The following is a 17358-nucleotide window of genomic DNA, read 5'->3' on the forward strand; positions in this document are numbered from 1 at the left end:
GGTTATTACATTTCATTGAAATTAAAAGAAATACTGAAAAAAATGAAAATATATAAAGAAATTATTTCAGCTAGTGGCCAAGACAACATTTCAAATTTTTTGGAATTTATTTGACTAAAGTTCTTGATAAAAATCTAAAACTAAAAATGAATAAAAACTATATAGACTTAATTAACTTCTTTTTTTTAAATCACATAAATAAAAAAAAATAAAAATAAAAAAATACTTCAACTGAATTTAAAATGAAAACGGAATATGCCAAAATAAAAGCTTATTTTAAATAATAATACAAACAGCATCTCATTCTCAACAATACTGAAATAACACTGAAATAGTTTAACACACCTCATATTAATGCTTTGAAAATGGCAATATGTATTGTAAAAAGTCTTTGGGCGTCAGTTTTCGATGCAACACTTCACAGTGGAAATTCATGCCACAGTGCAACTCCTGCCTGGCTGACCCCGCAGCCGTGTGTGAAATGTGACATGGTCCCTGGTTTCCCCTTCAAGAGGTGCTTTTACCATGAGTTATGGACTGGGCAGTATGGGCTGTGTGGGGCAGAATAGGTTATGGGTGGGGGTAGAGGAGGGTAACGTACTGAGTGAGACAGTCAGCGTGAGCAAGAGAGAGAGACAGGGCCGGTGCAGCTGTCCCTCGCATTCCAGGCGTGTCGTCAGTCCACAGATTGGAGAATTAACTGGGACTAGAGGACTGTGGGGCCATTCCGACACTTTTCCTTCAGACGATAACTTAGTTTGCTTTACTCTCCTTCCTTTTGGACACTTCTGCAATACGTAAATCCTGCTCTGATCAGTGTTGGGCCAGAGGCCCCCAATATGGCGGACCAGTATAATACCAACGAGGAGAAAATCCTGAGGGATAGTCACACCAAGGAGATTGACTTGATCAACAGGGACCCAAAGCAGATCAATGAAGACGTTGTGAAGGTATGTGTGTTTTTGGTTTGACAGAATATTTTGTGTTAACAAATTTGACACTCAAACTTTGCTATTTCATTTGAAATGCCATTTAAATAAAAAGAAAAGAAACTTGTTGGTTTTGGGAAGTATTTGCAGAAATAAATAGCTTGCAAAAAAAAAAAAAAAAAAAAAATCAGTCAAAATAGCGCTATAAGCATATATTTGACAAATAGCTATAAATACATTTTGAGAAACTGATCAAGCATGCAAACTATTCACGAACTTCCTAAATGGTGGAATTGATATGAGTGGATTGATCTGGTCCGTAGAGACAGAACTGCTTGTGTGTGAGCTGCACTACACTTTATGATGCAGCTACACGGCATGACCCAAAAATAGCACCAAACCTACTTCTGCCAGGACAGGCCATACTATCAGTATTTATAGAAGGAGGTAAAAGGGTGTGTCAGACAGTAAACTGTATGACTTCTTCAGTAGCTCCCATGTGTTTAAATAATTCACTAGATTAGTTGGGGAAATTGTGCTATTTATTGATCTGTGTATATAAATGTATACAGGGTGGTAACAATTACACTATGGTGTTCTTTCACTGTTGACTGTGAGTGTAAGATCACTGTTGTCATTAGCAACACTTTGTGTACTTCTTACTATATATAGATATGTAATAAACAGTTTATTAACAGTGAGAAATACACAAAGTGTTGTTAATGACAATAGTGATCTCACCCTCATAGTTCTATCTATCTATCTATCTATCTATCTATCTATCTATCTATCTATCTATCTATCTATCTATCTATCTATCTATCTATCTTAGTGTCACATGATCCTTCAGATCCTTCATTCTAATATGCTGATTTGGTAAAACATTTGATATTATAATCAATATTGAAATTTTGTGCTGCTAAATGTTATATATATTGTTTCGGAAACTGATACATTTTCTTGTATATTTTCACAATTTATCTGAAACCTTTGATCAATTTAATGTATCTTTGATGAATAAAAGTACAAATTTCTTTCTTTTCTCTTTCTTTTTTCTAGATTTAGATTTCCAATAATTTCCCTCTCATTTCAGTTTAATTCCAAATGTTGTCAGTACTGCGTGTTAAAGAGTCCAAACTGCATTTAGTATATTTACTGCATATTAGATATTTCTATATCAGCTCTTAAATAGAGGTTACATAAAGATTTTAAATACCATACTGAAATAGTTCCTCTACTCTCTATAGTTGTTACGAGATTGAAGCTAAAATAAACAAGCTGCCTTCTACTGATGGGGGGGATTTTGGTATCAAATGTCGCTGTTTGGAGAATTAATCATCACCCATTTTAGGAGCACAACCAGAAGCAAACCCATGCCGCATGCCTGCCAAATCACATTGACTGTTGTTTGCTCAACAGGCTAATCTTTGGCAGCAAATCTCTGGTTCTTGAGAATATGTGCTAGCCAGTAATGTTACCATATCTTTTCCCCCTCCCAAAAATCCCAGGTGGATTTTGAGGATGTGATTGCCGAGCCCGATGGCACCCACAGTATGGATGGAGTGTGGAAGGCCAGCTACACCACCTTCACCGTCTCCAAGTACTGGTGCTACCGAGTGCTGTCCGCCATCTTTGGCATCCCAGTGGCGCTGCTCTGGGGCTTCTGTTTTGCCTGCATCTCCTTCTGTCACATTTGGGCAGTTATGCCCTGCATTAAGAGCTATCTGATCGAGACCCAGTGCCTGAGTCGAATCTACTCTCTCTGCATCCACACCTTCTGTGACCCCTTTTTCGAAGCTCTGGGGAAAGTTTTCAGCAGTGTGCGGGTGGCATTACGCAAAGAGGTTTAGATTTCCTACACAAGTCAAGGTTTACATGTTCGGTCCTTGGAGGAAAATGTTTTATTTTACAAATAGCTGATTTTGGGTAAAAGTTTCCTAAAAATGAAAGAAATGCATATGCTGCCCTATGCATTGTTTTATGTTCTCAGTGTATGTAAGAGGCTTTGGGAGCAATTCAGAATTAGGCAACCTGCTTGTTCAGAGAGACACACTGTATGTATGATGACTCTCTGACTGACAATGGAGAATAAGTCTTATCTGATATCATGGGGTTTCTAAGTTTGACATTAAAATTGGTATGTTGCTGAGTGTGGTATTTTTATCATGATAATGTCAGGTGTATTCTGTACAACTACTAATTAAACATTTCATTTTAAACAATAATGGTTTGAATTGTGCTTTATATATACTAGGTAAAAAAAAAATTAATGAGTGTATGTTTTTTTGTTGTTTTTTTGGATGAGAATAAAACATTTATCTAGCTTAATTTGTGTAAAGCAAATTTACAGTTTACCGCACTACAACTAATTCATTCAACAAATAATTGTTGTCACCGAATAGGACATTAGATATGATTCATTTAAACTGATGCAATGAATTCATGATGTAATGTTTCATTCTTTTTGTAATTTCACATTTTTATAAGACGCTTTTCCCTTTCCACTAATAAATATGAAAGTGTACAGCTGTCACAAATATATAATGATTATACAGTGTGATACATTTGCTTTCAACTCTTCACTTTAGATGGCTTTTTTTTTATATTCCACTTGTCAACACATTTACTCACAGTTAGACATCAACACATACAATTTATTTCAATAAATAAAATCTACAGCTACACATTAAACGTAAATAGGCATTATATTTTTCAGGAGGAAAAATCAGTAGCTTTTTAAATGGTAAAGTAACAATAGTTTCAGTGAATAGAGTATTTAAACCTAATAAAATAAATATATTTTGCTGATAATACTGCCTTTATCATTTTCTCTTTTCCTTCTCATCTTGCAGCACTCGTAACCAATTATGTAAAATGTCCTTGTCCTCTTAAACATGTTTTCTTCAGACTATTTTATAAAGATGAAGCAACAAACATAATCATAAGTATTTAGAGCAATATTAAGCAAAATATGTAAGTGGAATAAACACTTTAATCTTACTGATTACAATACTCTTTCACACAAGACAAACAACCATAAAAGAGTAAACAACCAGTCCTTCACTTTTAAAAAAAAAATCAGGTGTTTGTCATATTTGATTACCATGATGCATTGCAGAAACATTTTGCAAAGAGATGTGGTCCTCTAAACTGGACAGTAAAGTTTACATGTAAAATAATGAAGAACAGTGATAAGAACATGTATGTGCCAAGAATGAAAAGTGCTTGTGTTCTTAAAACAAACAAACAAACAAACAAACAAACAAATATATTTTGACAAATCAAGATAATTAAAAATGAGCAACTGGCCATATTTCTCAGTAGCCCATCTTGTATTCAAATCTGCATGTACTGTAAGCTGTTTAGTGTAGCGAGTGACATTTGCCTCCTTTTAATGCATAAGGGGTGTTTCCACGACAACGATGTATAAAAAAAAAAAAAAAATGTCATTGCATTTTTGTGTACAGGCAACAACATGTCAAAATGATCCCCGATTACACGGATCCGCGAAAACGACTAAAAACGTTGTCTTATTCATGCCAGGCCAGTAGATGGCGATGTCACTTTGTAAACGCCTACAGACTGAACACGTAACACGCATGCGCATGATGTCACCGTTTTCACAAAGTAGCGTTTTTGTTGTTTACATGGAGACGATAACGGTATCATTTTCAAAGACTTGCACTTTGAATCCCGTTTTCAAAAGTTTGCATTTTCAGGCCCCCAAAACGCCGTTGTAAATGACCGGCCAAAACACATAAAAAGTTTGAAATATTTTGTTGAAAACGGTGTCGTGAAACAACTCATGAAATGATACAGTCCAACTGTCGTCTTCAGTACAAAGTATGTCAACTTCATCTTTGACAATAAGTAGTGAAATTTGTATTACTTTTCACTGCTTTTCTTTCCTTTTTTTTCTGAATAAGCATAAGGTTGAGTAATGGATGACAAAATTTTCATTTTTGGGTGAACTATTCCTTTAAGGTTCAGTGGTTGTGCATGTTTACATCACATCGGGGGTATTTACACTTGGACACTCTAAGACACATTTAAGACCGACAGAAATCCGATCTGGTGGCTTGAAAATCGGCCAAGTGTAAATCCATCTAGCTGTTCAGGCCATATGCAAACTTTGCTCCTCCTAAACAGATCTATGTCAGTGAAAGAAGCTTTTATGCGGCACATAACAGCTGTTGTGTTTTGTACCACTATCATCAGAGCTAATTCCCACACATCCTGCTTTCATGAGCTACATCAAGCACAGCAAATTTTGGTGCCCAGCACCAAGACACATTTATGTGGTCAAATAGAATGTATATGCAAAACTAGATAGCCATTCAAACGATGAAGACGGGTGACTAGACCATAAACATGGTCAGAATCGAACAATGATTCCTCTGTAATGTTTAGAAACACAATACATGAAGGTAAGGAACAGAAGACTGCTGCATGCTCAATGTCCTCAGAGATAAGAATACGAGTGAAAAGAAGCGGAGTAATTAAAATGACATTCTGAATGATTCCCAAACGAAAACACAGCCGAAAGAAACCGAGCGTGACATTTAGCTTGCATTGCAGTCTTGTGTGGCTTTACATTTTAGCTTTCTTGTCCTTCATCTGACTTTCAAATTGTGAAGCAAACAAAAGGTTTTGAGGTGCATCTGGTTTATGTGACGGAGGTCTGGGTGATACTCCGCTGGCTGCTGGTACTTTTGATGACGTAGGTGGAGGAGTTGCTCTTACGGGAATCTTGCTCCGGATCATAGCGGCATTGAGAGGACTTCAGATAGAGAGTGGAACAGCAAAGCAGGTTCTGCTTAAGGTCATGGAAGAGATGGCCAGCAAAAAACATGTAGATCCAGGGGTTACAGCAGCTGTTCAGACTGGCCAGCAGCATGGAGATGATAAAGGGCATTGCTGTAGAGGAAAAGAAACAGCTTTAACTAAACAATGTAAAGAGCAGAACACACATTGTATTCCAACTGTGTGGTCTTGTTTTAACCTTAGGATAAATATTCTGCGCTGTCAGTGCTTTCATAATATTGTGTCTAATGTATTTTATTATATATTGACTATAAATAAAGGTTCTTTATTGGCATTGATGGTTCCATAAAGAACCTTTAACATCCATCACATTTCCATTCCACAAAATGTATACATATATAGTGGAAACATGTTTTTGAGATTTATTTTTTATTTTTATGTTCTTCACATTAAGAAAAACTGTGCACTGAAAGGTTCTTTGAGGAACCAAAATGGTTCTTCTATGGCATCACTGCGAAAATCCATGTCCATGTTTTGGGAGATGCTGATAGTTATTTGTTGAAATTGCACACTTACACATTACATACGCCTCTGCTGTCTCCTTGTATGGATATTAATTAAACATACAGTGAGAACATAAAATTATATGAATAAGGATCATTGATGTTAAAATTATTTTCTTAATTTGATATAAGCACAGAGGGAAAATTAATAAGTTCAATAATTGCACATGACCTCAATTTCATATCATAAATAATTGTAACCAAAGTTAAAATGCATTATAATATATGCAGACTCCTTGTTACATCTGAAATTGGTTGTTCGTTATGTGTTTTGGTGCATTATACTTTCTAAAGGTGTGGTCAATGAATAGATAAGTATTATTGTAAGTGTGGTTTAACAATGCATTATAAGGTTAATTACAAGGCATAATTAATTTATTAAAGATACTTGGTAACACTTTAGTTTAAGGTCCAATTCTCACTTTTAACTAGTTGCTAGCATGCATATCACTAGGATATTGTCTGTTTATTACTTATAAAGCACATATTAATGCTTTATTCTGCATGACCAAATTCTACATCCCTTAATCCTACACTGTAAAAAATTATCGTGATTTTAACGGTCAAAGACTGTAAAAATGCTACAGTGAAAAACTGTTAAATGGTTAAGAGAAAGTGTCCTTACTTTATACGGTAAATAACTGTGATAGATCTAACGGTACATTTAATGTAATTTTACTGTAAAATACTGTTAAATTTACAGTTTTTGGAAGTGAAAAAGAACAAGTCATTGTATAATTTACAGTGAAAAAGCTTAAATTGACATTCCCACAATTCCCTGCGTGACACTTCACATTTGATGTATTTTTGTTGAAATAACTATGTTTCTTCATAGTTTTTTCTAATCAGTTATGTACATTAGGGTTTTATGTTACGTAAATTTAAGGTAAGTCTGTAAAATCTAAAATGTTGCTACCGTATTTTTAACGGTAAGTTCTGGCAACCGCAGCTGCCGGTATTTTACCGTAAATTTAACAGATTTATTTTTACAGTGTACCCCATACCTAAACTTAACATCTACCTCACTATTAATAAGCAGTATTTGGAGTTTATTGAGGCAAAGGTCATAGTTAATAGTTAGTTAATAGTGAGAATTGGAACCTAAACTAAAGTGTGTAAGTACACTGTAAAAATAAATCTGTTAAATTTACGGTAAAATACCGGCAGCTGCGGTTGCCAGAACTTACCGTTAAAAATACGGTAGCAACATTTTAGATTTTACAGACTTACCTTAAATTTACAGTAATAAACCGTATTTAATTATATGATATAATGTTAAATTATTGACCTATTGATGTATTTATATCTGTTTTGTACCATAGTAACACACTGACAACCACCAACCACAGTGGAGATGAAAGTCACATGATGAATTAAAGATCATCACAAGCAGCGCTTCCACTAGAAAGCTAATAATAATTTATAGAAGCTGCACAGTGTCATTCATACAAACACTAAACACCATCATGGTAACACACCTGAAATTTTAGAAATGCAATAAGCATTAATTTAACAACATTAAATGTAACATAAAACCCTAATGTACATAACTGATTAGAAAAAACTATGAAGAAACATAGTTATTTCAACAAAAATACATCAAATGTGAAGTGTCACGCAGGGAATTGTGGGAATGTCAATTTAAGCTTTTTCACTGTAAATTATACAATGACTTGTTCTTTTTCACTTCCAAAAACTGTAAATTTAACAGTATTTTACAGTAAAATTACATTAAATGTACCGTTAGATCTATCACAGTTATTTACCGTATAAAGTAAGGACACTTTCTCTTAACCATTTAACAGTTTTTCACTGTAGCATTTTTACAGTCTTTGACCGTTAAAATCACGATAATTTTTTACAGTGTAAAGTGTTACCAATGATATCTCAAAGTTGTAAATAAAACAAAGATTAAATACAATTTCAATCTTTCTACTTCAAAAATTCCCGTTTAATTCAATGTTACTTGCCGTTTCTTTGTAATTCAGAAAATTTTAATCGGTAATTGTAAAATCAGAGTGAAAATTGTTTCAAAGGAAATCCTACACTATTGGGGTTATTTTTTTCAGTATAAGAGTGATATTTCCTGCCGAACTGATATTTGAGAGCAATTTGAGAGTATATAGGGTATAGTGTCCTGTTTTTAACCTCATACAGAGCAATACCTCAGATCTAATATTAGCACAGATCAAATCTAAATGAACAACAGCAATCTGGGGAAGATGAAAACAAATCACTGGGAAGACATTAGACACTAATTCAACAGCCATTTGCAAATGAAGCGATTTATTTTGGCTAAAGTATCTTAATGAGGGCCTGTGCCACTGTACTGTTTATCTTTAGAAGTCCAGAAAGGAAAAAGGAAAACAAGGAAAGCTTCAGTGTCATTCAGCACAGTTTCCCAAGCTTAGACATGCTTTATCACTATCTCCAATCTTGTAGGGATAAGAATAACCTATGTGACATTGAAAAATATTTGGTGTGAGAAGTATGATGTCAGATGACTTCTTTAAAAAAAATAAAAAACAATGTTGGTTGACTGTGGTTTAATCATGCAATCTGTCACTGAGGTGTCCTAAAGATCTTATACAAGCAGACAAATATAGACAGAATAAACAACAGATTGTTTGCTAGCTCATAACAATGCTGAAAGATCTGCTAAGCTAGAAAGCAGGAGATGACTGACTGACGTAAACTCATTTTGCTCCTATTTACATTAAAGCAATGAGTCAGTCAAGGTCATTCATTACTGGGGTATTATCATCGTGGGAAAGAGGTGTTCTCAGCCATGAGTAGAAGTGAAAACCATGGTTTGTAGTCACTTATAGCTTCTTTAAAACGATGGCAAAATATGACATACACTACTATTCAAAAGTTTGGAGTCATTATGTTTTTTAAAGAAATTAATACTTTTATTCAGCAAGGAAGCTTTACATTTATCAAAAGAGAGAGTAAAGCCATTTATAACGTTCAAATAAATGCTGTTCTTCTGAACTTTCTATTCATCAAAGTATCTTAGAGAAAAAAAAGGATCACTGTTTCCATAAATTTAAATTGAACCCAACACTGGAAATAGAAGTACAGAATGTGCAGTCCATAGAAATAGAAATTTTGCAACGGGTTCAAGTTTGTCAAGAGTTGACCAAAAGAAAGCTGCTTGGTTTCAAAACGACTTCTGTGTGAGCCGTGCTTCATACATCTACACACTGTTGGCAATGAATCTTTTTAGTCTGCACGATTTTGCATTCATTTTGCCAATGTGATCGTATCTTAAGACAAAAATTTGACAATCAATGTTCAGATATTTTTACTTGAGGGAAAAAAAATATCCAAAACCTGCAAATAATATGCAGAAAATCAGGTCAAAAATCTGACCACTAACGTGGTCTGAATCACCATTAGAATACTGATATGACTTTGCCATACTTGGGTAGTCCTCAAATACTATTGTTAGTATGCAAAGAGGAAATGAGAAGCAGGTGATAGTAATCAAAAGTCTGACTGACTGTGTACTGCGATTAAACGTGACATGCCTATTGAGGTCTATGTACATGGGCTGTGAAATACATTCTCCTGAGAAAAGGATGACGCATGAGGGTAAAAAAGAAGAATCTGATACATGAGCCCTTTTCCCAAAAAGTCTTTCAGAAAATACTGTGGTGCATTTTAAAAAGACATGTCTGTGTCAGGAATAGAGAAACAACCAAAGATGTTGCACTGGTTAGGCTATGTAGGGGGAAAAAAAACATAAAGGGAAAAGCATCCAAAGGAAGTAATATCTTGAAAATCAGTTATGCCGGTCTTGACAGTACACCACAGACTCTACAGAAGAGCAAAAGGGAATCTGAGAAGCTGAGAACATCTCAAAACATAGTGTATAAACTATGAAACCACACATTTATGTGCATTCACGTGAAAAAAAAGGTCTGAAAATGGAGAAACGGAGAACAACTAATGCTGCCTTCACGTGCTATCAGTAAATAAGCGGTTCCTAGTTAAAAATTGGACATAAATGCCGTCAAGTCGTATTTACTACTGGAAAACTTTGAGATAATTTTGATAACCGAGTTTTATATAAAAACTTTAAACATGGTGGAGGAGAGAACGATTGCTGCTGTTGACTGGTATTCTTTTTTTGTTTTTTCCACAACAGATTCCTCGCCTTGTCTTGTCATCAATGTAGTGCTTATTTACATAACCATTTGAAGCACATTTTATGATTTATACTGTACACAGCGAAAATGGCATGTATTTGACACAAACTCTAGATCTAGATAGCTGTGAATGTATTCAATAGCGCTGGTATTTTATAGGGTTGTCAACGAATGGGACATTCTGGCTTACAATAAGATTTCCACGAGAAATAGGCAAGAATAAACTTGGTGTCCTCCATGATTCCTATTCTTTCCGACAACATAGCACTTAATGTGAAGACCTCATAATCACGACTTCAGAAGTGGGAAGTAGGAATTTTCCATCAGCATGCAAAAGCAGCATAATTCCCAATATTCAACAAACAACCATGACCATCACAGATTTTCAAGAAGACCAAACCAGTAGAAAATAAAATTTGGCAATTATAAACAATTTACGGTGGGGAAAAAAATTTCTGTACACACTGATTAAATAAGGTTGACAAGAACTTGTTTTTCAGTGTACGTTTTTGTCCACTTGTGTGGTCATTCGCATCAAACATCCAGACACAAAGTTTCTCCGTTTGATCCTTCAGTCTCTCAGAGTAAAGGGAATTGAATTTAGAAAATAAGGAGTAAGCAACAAACCCAGATAGGGCTCCAGTCATGAGTATTGCTTTTCTGTTTGCTAGTTTCAACCTCCTATTTGTGCTGAGCTCACAGGAGTCAGAGAAAACTGGGCAAGCACATCTCTGGACTATCGGCAGTTAGATCAATGAACAGAGAGAGAGAATGAAATCCTTTAATATAAAGCAATGAAAAAGAGTTTCCAGCCTGCAAAAGTGCTTTGTTCTGCACACTTCAAGTAAGATTTACAGAACATTTGAACAGGATGCAAAGCTAGAAGATGATCTACTTAAGTACTTTTTTTTCATCAGGCTAAAAACTATTAGTATTAAGGTACTTGATCTTTAAAACACTACTGTTTAAAAGTTTGGGATCGGCAAGTCATTTTGAACGTTGAATCTATAGGCTGCATTTATTTGATCAAAAATACAGTGAAAAAGTAATATTGTGAAATATTATTATTTAACATCACTGGGGTTTTTTTGTTTTGTTTTTATATATTTAAAATATAATTTATTCCTGTGATGGCAAAACTGAATTTTCAGCAGCCATTACTACAGTCCTCAGTCTTACATTATCTGTCAGAAATAATATGCCGATTTGGTGCTTAAGAAACATTTCTTATTATTATCAATGTTGCGAACCTGTAATACATTTTTTGAAGGGATTATTAGATGAATAGTTCAAAAGAACAGCATTTATTGTTTTTTTTGTTTGTTTTTTTTTGTGACGCAGTAAAAGTATTTACTTTCACATTTGATCAGTGTCCTTGCTGGATAATAATTAAAAAATCTTTCATACCCCAAATATTTGAACAGTTGTGTATATTTACAAAATGAAGATAAAAGGTCCATGCAACTTCATTTTAGAAGCCCTATATACAGGCCAGTGAATGTAATTTGTCCTAATGTTTTACTGTTAAAAAAAAAGGTGAAAGACTTAGTGGAAAGCTGTTTTTCTCTTGTAATTAAAGTAAGAATCATGGAGATGAGAACAAATCTAGTGGCCAAACCTGTAATGACATTGCCAAACTAAACGGTCTCAAAATAAAGCAAACATATGCAAGTTCAACAAGAAGTGGCTGTTTTCGGCTTTCATTTAATCTTATTATAGCCGCAGCTGAGGTTTGAACACATCAGATCATCAGTAAATCTAATCAATTGGTCTTGGCCAAAAGAAGCATATTGTTTCACACATTTGGGGAAATGTCATTAGTAACTGCATTCCACTATGGCTGTGTCAGTCACTGTTTATGTATAAATCTGTTCAGAGTTGTCTTAATATTTATACTTTGTGAATGTTGTCCTGAACTTGCCATGATGATGTGTGAATAATCATCATGGTTATATATTTTGTATGGTGGAGGTCATGATGCAAGTCAGTATCTCACACTCTCTTTCCTCTGAGTCTGATAATCTTACATTTTTCTCTCTGAAGTGTGCGACTTGTGACCTGACCTTCCTCTCTTTATTGCAGGACAAACATGGTAAATCTCATGGCAAGAACATTGTTCACTGACATTTTATTTCAAACACACAAGTGAAGCTCTTGTAACTCTGATGAATCCAACTTTTGAGCTTACAAAAATATGAGTTAAAAATCCATCAATAGGTATTTTTAAATAATGTATTGTTTATTAAGCTCAAAAGTTTTAGGGTTCCTAAATGTCTCCTTCGTACTGAAAACTTGGACTTTTGTGTGCATGTAAAAACAAAATGACTATATGCAAACAATTTATCGATCGAGCACATGATTTCATCATATGTAATACAGCATTAATGCCATAGCTGCATCATTCTATTATTCAAAACAACTGTTATTTATCACCAGTTCTCCCTGGATTTGTTTGGGTGGGTGATTTCTCATACTGCAGACGGTCATGATTTAAGCGGTGAAGCTCTTCTGAATATTAATGTTTCCCCGAGGCCGGTCTTTATAGCTCTGGCGTTTATAGCGGAGTACATCTGTAGTGATTTAAAAGTAAGATGCCCACCAAAGCAATGCTAGATCTGGACTGATAGAACCTTATTCATCTTATTCAATGAATTGCAATACATTAAAACCAGCTTTTTTTCTTGTGCCTTGAAAAGAACACTTGAAAGAACAAAATAGTAATGGTCGGGAACCATCTCACATGAACGCATTAGGCTACCATTTTAATTTGGTCAGCTATATCTTAACTGTGGAGTGCCAGACTGATAATTGTATATATTAAACTTTAAACCATTTGAAAGTGAGAATGGCCTAGCATGTTCAAGTATGGTAGATGAAAATAAATCAGTCTAGAAGAAAGTGAGATGGGGAAAGTTTCTTTAAGTAAAGTTACAGAGCTTATTGAGGGAACTTCCAATAGCAAACAGCCTTAATTGGCCAACAAACTGACCGAGCAATCTGTCCTGTATAAGCTAGAATCCCTTGTTTAATTAGTGAGGTAGGGTGAATTCAGGTTGATTGGGTCACTTTTTGCCATCGAGATTGCTGGCTACTTTAAAAACATATATTAAAGTTTTCTTTATTTGATCTATTTTTAATTTGTTCACTGATATTTTGCAAATATCTACCTAATTTTTTTTTATTTAATTTTATGTTGTCATGATTTAGGCCTATTAACTATTAAGTTTATGAAAAAAAAACCACTTGTGATTATTATTATTATTATTAATGCTCTTACCATTAAAAAGTAGCATATTATAAAATAAAAAACTCTAATAGGCCTACATATCACCAATATTCAGATTATTGGTTTTGTTAGCAGTTGTTTAACTTAGATAACCTAAAAGATTATTTATTTTTGATGGATAGATAGATAGATAGATAGATAGATAGATAGATAGATAGATAGATAGATAGAAATATATAAAAAAAAGTATATATATATATATTTTTTGTAATAGACCTACTGTATAAGTTCAAGAAATGTAGAAGCAAAATTGGGGTGGGAAAACTTTTTGTAACTTCACCAAAATAGCAATAAAATTGTTAATCGAACTTCCCTCACCGATGCCATAAACCCAGTTAACAATGAGCCCTCGTCTCCATGTAATCAGTTTCGCATAGGCATAACAGATAAAAGCTTATCAAACTGTTCAAGAAACTTACCTTCTCTTGGTGCTTCAGGATCCCATGCTGACCACATCTGAACGGAGAAAAACGGAGTCCAGCACACTATATAAGCCAGTACGATGACAAAGGTCATTTTAACAGTGGTGATTTTGGCCTTGGAAATAAGTTTGACGCTGCTGACCCGCGTGAGCGCGCTGCTTTTCGATGCTTTGGTTGTGAGAGTGATACACGGGTCCTTATTCGTCTTCCTTTTAAAGTTTTGCCATATTTTAAAGCTTATAAGTCCGTAGCAGACGCTCAGAATGGTCACTGGTATGATGTATATTGTCAGACTAATCCATGTAATGTAGGCTTTCGCTCCCCAAGGCTGAACGAAATCTCCCCAGCAATCGAACACTCCTGAACCCACCTCCCGTAAGGAGAATATATAAACCTGTGGGATGCTTAAAAGTAAGCTTAGTGCCCACGAACAAATCACGTAACAACGGTCCTTTCGCTTGTGTAAAGAACGGAGTGGCTGACAGATTGCCATACATCTGTCTATGGACATCAAGACCAGCATGTACGTTGAGGCGAACATCCCAACGGTCTGAAGATATTTCACCAACCTGCACAGTATGTCTGGTCCATAAAAGCGAAATGTGATGTCCCAGATGAGTTGAGGAAGAACCTGGAAGACAGCCACGACCAGGTCTGCGATGCTGAGGTGCTTCATGAAGTAATACATGCGAGATTGACTGTGCTTGGCTGTGTGGATTGCAATAAGGACGCAAAGGTTACCGGCGAGTGCCAGGAAGAGCACCAAGGACAGTACAGTAACTTCCACTTTTGCCACCTCTTCATTCCGTTTCAGGGGGTTCACCGTCTGGTTCACGCCGTAAGTTTCATTGGTGACGCTGGAGTTTCTAGTTGACTCATTGAAAGACCAAAGGATGTCCTCCATGGTGCCAAAAGCGCACACCTGCTTCTCCACAAATGTCAGAGAACTGATTATTTTTCCTTGCGCATAATCAGGCAGAACATAGGCAGCCTTTTAGCTTTACAGGACTGGTGGCACTATGAGGATCTCCAGGAACAGGGAAAGCCCTTTGCTGCTCGGTGATGATCCCTCAGTTGTTCTCAACCTTTACTGCTGTGAACTATACACACAATAAGCATTTATATATATATATATATATATATATATATATATATATATATATGCATATATTGTAATCCAGCACATTTAGCCTTTATTTAAATATATATATATATATATATATAGTACAAATAGTAGCCTTATAAGCATGTTTTTAATGATTTATAAATTAAATAGATGCATCTATCCAGTAATTTTCCACTTAAATATTATAAAAATATAACTTAATAGTATTTTAACATTGAAAATATATTTTAACATTGTAAATATAATTTTTAATTGTGCAAGTACTTACAATTATTGTCCATTTTATTAGTTTTCCAGCTGGCAGAGTTGGTGTAAAGCAGAGTCCTAGATGTGGAGAACCTCCTTTGCTCTCACTCGGCTCGCACTGAATGGAGCGCGTCACGATATCACCACTTATACATCTTCTCAATGGTTCTCCTTACCCAAACATACCCATGACTTCCACTAGGGGTCCGTGTGCTCTATTGCAAATCAGTAAGCTCCTCTGAAACAGTCCTAAGCATGAATGGCAACATTTTATTTTTCAGTGTGCTTTTTGTTTGCATGTTTACTGCCTTAATAATCTTTCCTTTTATTTTATATGAAAATTAAGCTATTTTTAGAGCAAACAAATAAAATGATTTATGATGGGAATAGAGCAGAATCAGGAGGAGAAATTCCCTTTTTGGATAACACTACATAATACAATAAGGTTCATTAGTTAACTACCTTAGTTAACATGAACTAAGAATGAACAATACTTTTTCATCATTTATTAATCTTAGTTAATATTAATTTCAACATTTACTAAGACGTTATTAAAATCAAAGGTTGTATTTGTTAACATTAGTTAATGCACTGTGAACTAACATGAACAGCTGTATTTGTATTAACTAACATTAACAAAGATTAATAAATACTGTTACTGTATTGCTCATTGTTAGTTCATGTTAGTTATACATTAACTAATGAACCTTATTGTAGACCTAAAGTGTTACCAAAATATCCTTAAACTAAATGAGGTTATAGATAAATATGAATAAGACATCTTTCTCAAGTATATTAACAAAAAATATTAGACTCATTCATACAAAATATCAGCCAGAACTGTTCTCATTGAATAACATTTATCTTTGGTGGCATGTGAGAGGTTGCAGCTCATGTTTTGAATATCTACTTCAAGATGACTTATTAGTATGCCCCAAACAGGCCTTATCACACTCCATCAATTGAATGTCCGAGTCCTGATCTGCGTCAGCATCTCTCAGTGGACGCGCTGCATACCAGGGTCAGGAGGATTTCTGAAAGTCAACATGCTTATAAAATAGTGTTGACCAAGGAAGGACATCAACAGTCAGTTACGGAAATTACATAACTTATGTCAGACGATAACATGTTTTCATAACTTACACTGTAAAACATTTCTAACCTCTCCAAGTCCAAATTTTCTAGTGACTGGTCACATCTAAATTTTTAAATTGGCCCAAGTGCAATTCTTTTTGCAAAGTCTGTTAACATTGGCTCAATGAGAAATAATACGTCAGACTAATTGAAAAATGTAGATGTTATCAGTCACTAGAATTTTTTTACAGTGTAGAATTTGAAGTAATGCATTGGCAAAATTTGTTATACTTTTAAATTTAGGTATGTTTTTTTATTATGAACAAACAAAGACCATGTGTTTTGCTCTCAAAATATGTCTGTCTGTGATATGGAGAGGATTAGAATATGTCAAGTCATTGAAATGTAACAGTTCAAAGTTAAGTAATGGTTGCTATAACAAAGAAAAATTCTGTGTGTTAAGATGACCAAATTATCATTATAGACTGACACTGTGCAATCAATCGACTGTGCTAAATCGCCCACTTTGCTGTCACTCATAACACCCATCAGTGGAATGTCTTCAATGTGTCAAACAGGTCAGCTTCAAGAGGAATAAATCCCTCCATGCTACAGCAACCTTCATGTTTTCCGTCCCCCACTGGTGCTGCACTGGTATCTCACCATCACTCATTTGTTTGGACGTCACAGAACCTCAAATATCCCATGTGGCCATTGCAAGAAAATGGTTTGTTCGACTCCGATAATCTAACATCTTACCTATTAAACAATGGCCACCAGACCTAAAGATAAGT

At 34.9% G+C, this 17358-nt stretch overlaps 2 protein-coding genes across 2 annotated transcripts; one reads left to right on the forward strand and one right to left on the reverse strand.

Annotated features, from left to right (window-relative positions):
• Positions 1-613: 613 nt before the first annotated feature.
• Positions 614-3154, forward strand: cav3 (caveolin 3). Its single transcript, XM_082137373.1, has 2 exons — positions 614-950; positions 2438-3154. Exons 1-2 carry the CDS (start codon positions 840-842, stop codon positions 2777-2779), a joined length of 453 nt encoding a protein of 150 aa, XP_081993499.1. The 5' UTR covers positions 614-839; the 3' UTR covers positions 2780-3154.
• A 126-nt stretch (positions 3155-3280) lies between these two features.
• On the reverse strand, positions 3281-15594 carry oxtra (oxytocin receptor a). Its single transcript, XM_082137364.1, has 3 exons — positions 15513-15594; positions 14116-15218; positions 3281-5846 (listed from the first exon to the last, which is right to left on the reverse strand). The coding sequence occupies exons 2-3, from the start codon at positions 15020-15022 to the stop codon at positions 5596-5598; spliced, it is 1158 nt and encodes a 385-aa protein (XP_081993490.1). The 5' UTR covers positions 15023-15218; positions 15513-15594; the 3' UTR covers positions 3281-5595.
• Positions 15595-17358: the final 1764 nt, after the last annotated feature.

The sequence above is a fragment of the Leuciscus leuciscus genome (genome assembly GCF_965113295.1).
Source record: "Leuciscus leuciscus genome assembly, chromosome: 14".
Lineage (NCBI taxonomy): Eukaryota > Metazoa > Chordata > Actinopteri > Cypriniformes > Leuciscidae > Leuciscus > Leuciscus leuciscus.

What these genes read in the sequence shown, in the direction of transcription:
- cav3 (XM_082137373.1), top strand. Translation starts at nt 840, where the DNA reads ATGGCGGACCAGTATAATACCAACGAGGAGAAAATCCTGAGGGATAGT. An exon ending in TCAATGAAGACGTTGTGAAG is followed by an intron (nt 951 to 2,437) that starts GTATGTGTGTTT and finishes CAAAAATCCCAG; the next exon opens with GTGGATTTTGAGGATGTGAT.
- oxtra (XM_082137364.1), bottom strand. Translation starts at nt 15,022, where the DNA reads ATGGAGGACATCCTTTGGTCTTTCAATGAGTCAACTAGAAACTCCAGC. An exon ending in TCCTGAAGCACCAAGAGAAG is followed by an intron (nt 5,847 to 14,115) that starts GTAAGTTTCTTG and finishes TTTCCTCTACAG; the next exon opens with CAATGCCCTTTATCATCTCC.